Source organism: Antechinus flavipes, chromosome 5 (genome assembly GCF_016432865.1).
Source record: "Antechinus flavipes isolate AdamAnt ecotype Samford, QLD, Australia chromosome 5, AdamAnt_v2, whole genome shotgun sequence".
Classification (NCBI taxonomy): domain Eukaryota; kingdom Metazoa; phylum Chordata; class Mammalia; order Dasyuromorphia; family Dasyuridae; genus Antechinus; species Antechinus flavipes.
Genome location: NC_067402.1, coordinates 223,046,570 through 223,057,914, shown reverse-complemented (window position 1 = coordinate 223,057,914; position 11,345 = coordinate 223,046,570). Strand labels below are relative to the sequence as shown.

At 46.7% G+C, this 11,345-nt stretch overlaps 1 protein-coding gene across 1 annotated transcript; it reads left to right on the top strand.

Moving 5' to 3' along the window:
• Positions 1-2,796: 2,796 nt before the first annotated feature.
• Positions 2,797-9,008, top strand: HOXC13 (homeobox C13). Its single transcript, XM_052001477.1, has 2 exons — positions 2,797-3,571; positions 8,670-9,008. The coding sequence occupies exons 1-2, from the start codon at positions 2,797-2,799 to the stop codon at positions 8,924-8,926; spliced, it is 1,032 nt and encodes a 343-aa protein (XP_051857437.1). The 3' UTR covers positions 8,927-9,008.
• Positions 9,009-11,345: the final 2,337 nt, after the last annotated feature.

The window sequence follows — 11,345 nt, the reverse complement described above, 5'->3', positions numbered from 1 at the left end:
AAGGGAAAGTGGAGGACGGAGGGAAGCATTGTTTTGCCCCTCCCTCCCCCCAAGCTGGAGTCTAAACTGTGTCCGAGCTCTCGGAAGAGGCAGTTCTGCTCGCCAAGAAGACCCTGGAAGGGAAGGTCACACGTCTCTGTCTAGACCCAGATGGATTTTACCTTGACCTTGGACTCGGGGCTGTTTGGGGCCGGACAATTCCCTGAAGAAAGCAAACCCAGCTTTTTTTCCTCGATCCAACTTTCCTCTCTGCCTTCCTCTTGCTATCGTTCTTTCCACCCAATTCTCTACGGATCTCTATAGACCTATCCCCAGCCCCCAATATACATTTTATTTTCTTTTTACTGACCAGCTTCTAGACAGACGCTATCTTGTCTCTGATAACCTCCCCCAAAATGAAGATAATTAAAAGTTTCTGCTGAAGAAGACCCCACACGAACACACACAGACATACACAAACCACACTTTCTGAGCCAAACTAACCCTCTCCTTCAGGGCCCCGAATAAGCCACTTAGTAGTTAGGGGGGAAGGAGCGGCGGCAAAAAGATTCATTTACTGTTCAGCAGGAGTTGGGGTCCAGGGAATAAAAATCTCTGGACCATCTCCGTCCTCGGTGGCTGACCGACCCAGAGTTTAAAAGCATACGGTCTTTAAACGCACACAGTCTGGGGACTGAGAGCCGGGGAGGGAGGAAGAAAAAAAGGGACACCGAAAGGACTGAACAGGAGGAGCGGTTCCCCATCTTCCTCGGCCTTTGGTTTTTCCCCTTTGCATTCCCATTTCGGCTCTTCACAGCTCAACCTCACCCAGGAGAAGCAGCGCTGTCCAAGATGGGGAAGCAGCCTGTATGGAAGATGTTGGGTACCCAGGGGTTTCATTGAAAGTCAGAAGACTAGGATCGGAGAACCGGACCCAGACAGAAGAGACCAAGCTACCGAGCTTTAAGGCGTCACACTCCACGTCCCCCTCTCCCCCCCCCCCCTTTAAGTGAGAAGGCAGCCTTTTTTCCCTTTTAAAAATAAAAGCCCAGTGTTTTCTCGTGGTTATTCTTTTCCTAGAAATGTGATGGTGGTTGGATTTGAAGGTGCCATCCTCCACCGTCTTCTCGTACTTCGCCCTTAAAAATTTTTTTTGACACCGATGTGCTTCCGAGCGTGGTAGTTCAGCTGGAAATTTAGCCACCCCTGCCGGCTTCCCTTCTCATACCGAGCACGCCCTTCCAGGCTCTTCGGCGCCGCCACCCCAAGCTCTGCACCCGCCTACTGTTCTGTTCCCCAGCTCAGTGCTTCCACCAGGGGGTGGTCAGCCCCTCGGGAGGGGTCCTAAGCACCCCTGGGACACTGGGAAACGAAAAAGGAGAAGGTAAAGGTGGGAGGCATTTGCCTCCTAGGAGCGAACCGGTGGAGCGGACAGACCGAGGTTAATGCCAGAGCACTAGACAAAAAGGAACGCGAAAGAAGTGAAGCAAAAATCTATTCGCATCTTTTCCTCACCCTGTTTCACCCGCATCCCTTTGGTGCGAGCATACCCGAGTCAAAGCCTAATACAGGCTGGGATCCTGATATTTCTAACACCGATTGTTACCTCTCATCTCTATTTCTGCATCCCAGTTTAGTTCTATTCCTATTTTAAATTCCGTTTCTAATTCTCTTATTCCCGTTGTGCTTAAATCGTCTCGATTTCTAGTCTTTCTCTCTGCTTCTTTTATTTTCTTTCATTCTTAGAATCACTGTGGCTTTTTTTTTGGTCGGGAATGCTGTTGAGGGGAGACAGAGTATAAGGGACGCTCGTCTCTTTCTCCCCGGAGCCCCCACCCCTTGGCGTGGAGAAGCCTGGACAGTAGGCAAGCAATGGCCAAGGGCCAGGAGAATGATCCCCTCTCCCTAGGGCGGATTCGTAAGGATGAGAGGTTCGTCTGCGGAAGACTCAGGGAGATGGTCTGTAATGGAAATAGCTCTATCATCAAAGCCTCTCCGATCAGAGTCTCCTTCCAGCTGGGAGCTACGGGGGAGCTAGCTCTCCTTGGCTGGAAGCAGAAACGTTACCTCTTCCCTCACACGCGCACATGCACACATTCCAACACCCCACTCTTTTATTCTGTTTGACCAATTTTAAAAATTCTCTTTTCTTCCACAGACCCTAACACTTAATCTGTGACTTCTGCAGTCTGTAGCCTCCATTTACCGGGGAAGGAAGGAGGTGGGGGTGGGGGGGAGGGAAATGAGTGGAAGAGATGTAAATCGCCCCCATACCCACACTATCCATTCTTGAGCTCCCCAGGGGGAGCCACGGAAATCAGCCCCTCCTTCCCTTTAGCGTCTACCAAATAGTGCCTGCTCCCCTCCGCCCCCCATCGTGCCCCCCTTTTTCCAGTCCCTCCAAGGGGCGTAGCCTCAGCTATTTAAATCTCCCCACCCCCCCCTTCCATCGAGCCAATCGGCACCGGGCTGTACCTTTCCTTCCCCCCTCCCCTCGAATGGGGCGGAGAACCCAGGAGACCTGGACTGGGTATCACGTGCGAGGACAAAGTCACGTGGTAGCAGGCAGGGAGGAGAAGGGGAGTTATTTCGTGCGAGTGTATTTCTTAATGAAGCGGGGAAAGAGAGTGAGGCGCATGCGCCAGGACCTAGTTGAGGGGGGGAGGAAGGAGGAGAGGAGGAGGAGGGGGAGGAGAGAAGAGGGAGGAGAGAGGAGGGGGGAGGGGGAAAAAGGGGAGCGAGGTGTCTCCCTCTCTCTCTCCCTCGCTCTCTCCCTCTGGCAAGTGGAGTTTTTAAAAAGCTCGAGCAGATCATGTCATGACGACTTCGCTGCTCCTGCACCCGCGCTGGCCGGAAAGCCTTATGTACGTCTATGAGGACAGTTCGGTTGAGAGCAGCGGAGGAGGAGGCGGTGCCGGCGGCGGAGGAGGCGAGGGAGGCGGAGGAGGCGGCGGCGGCGGCGGAGGAGGCGGAGGAGGAGGGGGGGGAAGCTGCAGCGGAGCCAGCCCCGGCAAAGCCCCGATCATGGACGGACTGGGCGGCAGCTGCCCCTCCAGCCACTGCCGGGACCTGCTCACCCACCCGGTTCTGGGCCGGCCCCCGGCTTCCCTGGGCGCCCCACAGGGCGCCGTCTACACGGACATCCCCGCCCCAGAGGCGGCCCGCCAATGCCCCCCGCCACCGGCGCCCCCCACCTCGTCCAGCGCTACCCTAGGCTACGGCTACCCTTTCGGGGGCAGCTACTACGGCTGCCGCCTATCCCACAACGTGAACTTGCAGCAGAAGCCCTGCGCCTACCACCCCGGGGACAAGTATCCCGAGCCGTCGGGGGCCTTGCCGGGCGACGATTTATCTTCCAGGGCCAAGGAGTTCGCTTTTTATCCCAGTTTTGCCAGCTCCTACCAAGCAATGCCCGGCTACTTGGACGTGTCCGTAGTGCCGGGCATCAGCGGGCATCCTGAGCCCCGCCACGACGCCCTCATCCCCGTCGAGGGTTACCAGCATTGGGCGCTCTCCAACGGCTGGGACAGTCAGGTGTATTGCTCCAAGGAGCAGTCGCAGTCAGCCCACCTCTGGAAGTCTCCTTTTCCAGGTAAGGGGCTTTTCTGGAGCGACACACACCCCCATCCTCATCGCCATTTCCCGCCTCCCACCCCTCAACCCCCCCCTTCACACACACCCTGGGGCTCCGCACCCCAGCCACCCCCGCTGTCTGGCCCCGGCGCGCCCGGCTGCTGAGGGAGCCGGCCGGGCGAGCTGGGTTGAGGAATGCGCCGCTGAAGGAAATCTGCTCCGACACGTTCCCTTGAGCTGCCCCGCCGAAAGTGAAGCAATAGCAGGCGCCCGAGCGCCTGGCTCCCCGGGCTTCCAGCGCCCAGGGAATACCGGCTTCGGCGCCCTTCACACTCCCAGGCCCAGACACACAATTGGCCCGACTTATAAAGCCAAAATCCAAAACAAACAACAAAAAAGAAAATACTAGGCAGGATTTTAAAATATCCTCCTCCAACTGAATTGTCCAGGTATTTCGGGCATCACTCAGGTTCTTTAAAGACCCTGAATTAGTCAGATGGTTTGATTACATTTTAGCCATAGGTCTCTTTTTTTTTTTTCTTAATTATTCTAATTGTTGGGAACCTTGTAACTATAACGCCCTTGCGTGTCCTTTTCCTAATTTTTGAAGCTCAGATCTGATTAACTTTGTCTTCCCAAAATGAACAAAATAAATAGAGGGCGCATCTCTGGATCTCTTGATTCAAGGAACATGGAGAGAGTTTTGGGGAGGGTATCCATAGCATCGAGAGGCATAGAACTAGAAGAACAAATCCCTAAGCTGAGGGTGGAGGGAAAAGACAAAAATAATGTGTCTGCTTGTATAGGGGAGGAGAGAAGATGAAAAGACATGGATCTTCTGTCACCTCTTTCATTGTGCTTTTGGATGCGTTCATTTTCCACCTGGGGCGGACCAAAAGCGATGTTCCTAGAGGAGGGAATCATTCGGTAGTAACTATCACCCACCTCATAGGAAGAAAAATCGAGAGGAAAGATGGGGTGGGGTGAAGTGTGTGCCTCCTAATAGAGGAAATTCTGCCCTATCGTAAAGAGTGAAAGGCACATCTGGGGACATCAAGTGTGGATGAGAGAACTTGTCTTCGTTGGTCCTCTTAGCTTCTCTTATCCCTAGAAAGAGAAATCTGAGCAACTGGCATGAAAGAGCTATAGAACCACCATAAACCCTTACTGAAGGGGGGGAGGAAAGGGGCATTAACTCAGAGCAGGGTACAACCATTCTCTCTCTGGGATCATTGCCTATGATCTCCCATGCTAGAGGTACAGAATAAAGAATAAAAGTCCTCTGCAGGGTTGGGCCTGAGAATCCTGGGTACACGGGATTGGAATAAAAAAGTGAGCTCCATATTGTAGAGACCCAAATCGGACTGCACACAATGGACCATACCGAATAAATTTCATTTTTAGTTCTATTATAGGATACATATCCTATAATGGATATGTCTTTCTGGACAGGCTACACTCAGAATCCGTTTCTAGGGTTCAACACATACATACATACATTTGGATGTGTGTCCCAATAATCCTACATCTGCAGCCTCTGCTCCTTCCATCACCATTTAATCGAGTGGAGCTTATTTGGAAATCAGTAGCTCCCAACAAGGAATGGGTGGAGGGGGAACTCCTTGAGCACTCTAGGAACAGGCCAGAATAAGGGGCACTGTGCCATTCTGTCCCAATGTCTAGACAGCAGGCATAGATAGGCATTGGTAAAGCAAAGGAGTTAGAGATAGCTTAGGGGACTAGGGGGCCTAGGGCGATGTGGCATTTTGGAGTTACGGGGAGACAAAGTAATCTTTGCAGATGAAAACCTCTGAAAAATAAAGCTTTAAAATTAAAAAAAAAAAACTAAGCAAAATTAAGACAATAATGGGAGATTTACTAAATGTTTGATTATAACATATAATGTAAAATTCAGTGTCTCAGCAGTTACATCTATGTAGCCATATATTATGTACGCATGCCATATATAATACATGTATGTAAATGTCTTGTGTATATGTGTATATATCGACATATATTATATGTAGTGCATTTGTATGTATAGATAACTAAATTGGTGGTGAATTAGTACAAAAGGAGATAAAGTAGATTAAATTCAAACGCATTTTTATCTTTAAATGTGTCTCCATCTTTTCCCCCAGGTCTTTAGACTTTTAAAATCCTTTAGAAGAACCAGGATTTAAAGGTTACTAATCGAGAGTATTGTTTGTTTAACCTATATTCAGGTATATACACAAAATTGTCTCTCGTGTATCTCTGACTGAATGGAAATTGATCTTATATAGAATGAGGTAGAAAACAGTAGACGATTAGTTTTTTTTTTTTAAGACATTATTGGGGGGTACGTTTCCTAGTGATTAAAAAAATTCTCTACTTGTGTAGAAAGACTTTTGCTGAGAGATCCGGAGGGAAAAAGAGGAAAAGAAAGAGAGGAGAGGAAAAGAAAGAGAGGAAGGAAGTGGAAAGAGAAGGAAAAGAAAAGGAGGGATAGAAAGAGAAGAAGCAGAAGAAAAGAGGGAAATGGGGGGAGGAGAGAAGACACTGAAGAAAGGGGGGAAGGTGAAAAAGAAAAAAGAAGAGAGAGGAGAGAATGGGGAAAGAGAAGCTATAAGGGAGGGAAGAAAGGAGAGACAGAGGAAAGTGGAAATGCTGGACTCCTGGATGTACTTGAGAAAAATCCCACTGACAAATACTTCAGTTTCTAGTGACCAAAGTCCTGATGCCACTGAGAATGTGGGAAAAGGGGCAAGACATGCCCAGAGTGAGATACGTGTGTCTGGGACTATACTGTATTTTGGTGAACTGAGAATGTTGGGGGTATGGGATGAGGGTACACAAAGATATGAATAGCTTTTGTTTTTATCGTTGAGTTCAGTGAAAACTGGAGAATTCTCTCATTTGATCCACAAACCGCATAGTTCAGGCTGCCAAGTGGATTTTGGAGGAGGGCATGAATACTTTGGCTTGGTCTTAGAATTAACTGGAGTGATGCCAGATTTGCCGACTTTTTGCTCTGTGGCGAGGAGACACAACTCTGGGGCTCCCATACCAGACGCCCCCCCATTTCTCCATCTGCAAACTCATCCTAGTTTCTAAAGAGCCCAGTTGAAATGAAGAAGGAGCTTTTTACAGGAAGCGGGAAAAAGGGCTGTTTTCTGTGGAGACCAAGACAATCCATTTGTGTTTTAAAAAGACAACCTTTCATCAAACCACTTCTTTCACAAAAATCTCTCAAAGGGTAGCTGTAACACTTAAAGAATGGGCTGCTCCAAGCTAAGCAGAAACTTGGTTGCAATTATTTGTGAATAATTATTTATCCAATCTACACACACAAAATGCTCCCCTTCTTCAACAGTAGCAATGTGTAGATGAGTTCCTATGCCAGTTTCTCCAATCATACAGCCAGCAATACTAATGTTGTGAATCTCAGGATGGAGATGGTTATTCATAGGGGAAAAAATTCATTAAATTAAGCAAGCCAGCTGATGCAAGGAAAAAGATATGTCGGATGTATGTTTTCCAAGCTGTTCAGCAATGTGCTAAAATTGGAGTTATGTAGACAGCTAAGTCATGTCCTTTTGATAGTCTACTCTTTACTTCCCATTCTTTCCTTTCCAGGGATTATTTTTTTTAATATTTTAGATAGTAACCCTACAGTAACCATCTAATCCCTGTAATACATAGGGCTTAAGTGACTATAGACAAGGGTTTGTGGGACTAGGAATGTGCCTTAGTGAGAAGAATAAGAGCCTGCTCTCCTGTGGAACTTTTCATGTCCTGCTCTTCTTACCAGAACTTTTGCCTACATTCCTGAGATCTATCTATATGGCAATAGAGTGGAGATACCTTGCCTTCCTGACTTATCCATTTCACAATACAATTCATCCTGAAATATCCACAAAATTGAATGCAAAAATTGGAGGGTTGTTTTTGATTATTGGGGGGAGGGGTTAGAGGATCTGAATGATTGCCCCAATTTTCCATTTCTTGTTGGAAGATCTTTAAGGCTTGTTGAAGGGCTGTGGGGTGTGGGTGGGGTGGGATGATTTGGTTTTGTGAGCTTGAAGAAAGGGAATATTGGGAGAATGGAAAGGGGTGTGTGTGTGTGTGTGTGTGTGTGTGTGTGTGTGTGTGTGTGTATGTGGACATGGAGTCTCTCAAACTGGGAAAGAGAAGGAGATTGAGTTAGGGTGCCTTAAAAAGAAGCCAGCACTTCTTTAATGATCTGTAGGGAGTTAGAAACAAAGTTTGGATCTTTAAGAAGCAAAAACTTGAAGAAAGAGCTGTTCCTCTGTCTTACCCAACAGGATGGGTTAGGGAGCTTCTTCTGACTCAGAAAAGCCATTGAAGACACGTGTTGAGTGGGGAGAGTATATCTGTGCCCCGGGAAACCTACTCAAAGAAGGCCACTCATGGGATGCCACAGCTGGGACTTTCTTACCTAAGACCAGTTTGTGGACCACCATTTATGGAAGGATTGTGTTCCTCTTCAATAATTTGCTTTATTTCCTCTTGCTAACAATACCTGTTTAATAAAAAGTACCCAATACCAGGAGGAGAAGGCAAAAGTGAACTTTCCCCATCATTATTTCAGAGTTTTAAGGCAGGAGTAGGAAAGTCTAATCTAGAAGGGGCAATGCAATAATAGTTTTTCCTTTCTTTCTTCCCCCCAGCTTTTGCCTTTTCCTTTGTCCTCCCTTCCCCCCCAAAAAATCAAAGAAAACATCAAGACTTCTTTTATTTTATTTGTCAGAATGAGGCAAAAATGTGTCAGGTTTGGGGCATGAATTTTCTAGCTCCTTGAGATAAATTCATGATTCTTGAATTACCCACATAATAAAAGCTAAAGTGAATTGGGGGGTTGAATTATTCAAATAATTGAGGTACAATGGGCTAGGAGAGAGCAGTTGAATTATTCAGATCACTTAAACCAAAAATTAGGGAAGGGGAAAGCTCTATGTGAATTACCCCATCATTAAGAGAGCTACATCTTTGGAGGGACTTTGTCCCAGATCTCAAGTTCCTGCCTCCTATACCTCAGCCATTTCCCACCGGGGAGGAGGTAAGTCTCGGGTGTTGACTTCATCTTACAGATTCTCTCCCGTGTTTCTCTCCAGACGTAGTCCCCCTGCAGCCCGAGGTCAGCAGCTACCGAAGGGGCCGAAAGAAGCGCGTGCCCTATACTAAGGTTCAGCTGAAGGAACTCGAGAAGGAGTATGCGGCCAGCAAGTTCATTACCAAAGAGAAGAGGCGGCGGATCTCAGCCACCACCAACCTCTCAGAACGCCAAGTCACCATCTGGTTCCAAAACCGCCGAGTCAAAGAGAAGAAGGTGGTCAGCAAAGCTAAGGCACCCCATCTCCACTCTACCTGACCTTGGAGCTCTGAGCCCCCTGTGCCTCCCCACCTATTTATATCCCGCTTTGTACCATAAAAAGAGCCCACCGATGGACACTTCGCCGGTGAACCGATTATTTAATATTAATACTAATAAGTAATATTAATGTGGAGAAAGAGGGGAAGGAAGGAAGAAAGGAAGGAAGGAAGGAAGGAAGGAAGGAAGGAAGGAAGGAAGGAAGGAAGGAAGGAAGGAAGGAAGGAAGGAAGGACAGACCCTGGCAGTGGGTGCAGAGAGGAGATGTGCACATTCTTCTTTCTCCACCTCACTACTGTTTCAGGTGAAAAGTAGAGCTTTGAATCCAGAAATATTTGGGCTCGTATAGGTTTTGGGGGCTGGATTCCAGTCAGTGGCTGGGGAGCAATTTAGGTACAATCTTCAAGAAGAAGATTGAACCTCCATTGTCCTCCTTTTCCTCACTGCGTCTTCCTTCCCAGCCATTCATAAATAGACCCTCACTTCCAGACCCCAGCAAAATATATGGAAGGTAGAGATGAAGTTTATAGTATCATTCCAGTAAAACCCAGGTTTTTGACTCTGCCCCCATATTTCTGGGAGCAATATAAACTCCCCCTAATGAAGGCTTGTGGGGTAGGATGTAGAGGGCTAACTTTCCCCTCTTGGATCTTCACCACTTCCTGTTGGGTGATTGTTTAGAAAGGTATCCCAATAAGTTGTGTGTGTATTTTAAAAGTCATATTAACATTAAGAATAATTATGAATTGGCCTGGGAAGTAGGGGGAGTCCAAGACCCAGTGTCTGGATCTGCCTTTTGTATCTATGTACTATATTCTTCCTTCCCAAGTTTCAAATCCTACTCCCTTGTGGGAGTACTTCATCCTGCTTCTGTGGCTCCCTCAAAAGTCCTAATCTGTAAGACCTTCAGATGTTAAGGCCCCAGCCCTGGATCACCCCATCGAGCTCTTGTTCTGAGCCTGTGTTAGACTATACACAATGCATTCTCTCCTCACTTTGCTAGTTCAAGAAAAACACAAAGATACCCAAGCTGCTAACATGTTTATTTCTCATTGAGAATTGGGGGAGGGGAGCCTAGGAATTCATTTTATCTTAAAGAAAAGAAAATAAAAATTTCACTTAAAAATAAACAAGAAAGAATTTCGTGCACCAGAGGTTTCCTTTCCTCTTTGCCTAGAAAGTTCAAGATGCTTTCCACCCCCAAGAAAACCATTTCTGATCCAAATCATTTTGTCCCCCTATACTTTCCTTGACCTCCTCCAAGATCCAGATTCTTCAAGCAAAATCAGTTTTCTTGGAGGGGGGTTGAATTAACCCTGCTTTATGGGACAAAGTAGACATGTCTTAATAATCCCTTCTATGATGATCAGCTCTGGGCTGTTGGGGTTCCAGACTTTTTCCCACTTTTCTCCCACCCCTCACTAGCACCTCACAAAACAGTGTTCTTTGGAAATGTCACTCTAAAATCTCTTTCTCTCTCTTTTTTAAAAAAAATGTCTTGTATCTGTATATAGTATTGTGGTGTCTGAATGACAATGTACTGAATGCAAAAAGAAAAAAGAATAACAAACCTGTTTTTAAAATAAAATATCTTTTTTTTTTGGCCTTGACCTCATTTCTCAGATTACTTAAAAATCCTGTGATGTCTCAGTAATGTCACTGAAGGCTCTTCCCTATCACTGCAATATCCACACAGTACAAAGACAGAAGCCTGGTTTCACTGGAACCCTGTTGGCAGCACATCTGACTGAATAGGGCCTAAACCTGCATTTCCTTTATAACAATAATCTAGGTTATTGTGGCTACGTGGACACAGTTTCTAAGATTAGAAATTGGAGAGTAAGGCAGGAAAAAGATATCAAGGGGGCATGATATGTGTTGAAGCAGTTTTGAGTACAATATAGTGGCTTTGTGGGATGATAAAAACCAGGAATCTTAAGTGATCAAGTGAGTGGTTATGAAAAGAACGTTTCAATTTGGATGTAGGTGGGGAAACTAAACTAGTTCGGATAGAAGTCTTCTCCAGGGTGAAGGAGAAGGCAAATATTCTGTTCGGGATTATATGGCTGTCAGAAGGCAATCATTGTCAACTGATTTCATGAAATTATCGGCAATCCCCATTTCTACACGTTTTCTCTTTCAATTAAGTATGGCTCCAAAGAGGATAGAGAGGAGGCCAGTGTCTGACAAATAGCCGGATTTCTTTCTGGAAATATCAGAGATCTCTCTCTCCAGTCCACATCCCCAAAACTAAGTGGAACTAAGAGCAGTGAGAGGACTTTTGAGACCCCTAGCCATTGGAGTCCTTCAGAACTCAAAAGCTGGTAAACTCTATCCATTTTCTCCCTGTAAATTCTTGAGGGGAGAGGAATCGGGGGACCAAATCACCGAATCAACCCACTCTTCTTTTACCTGTGTA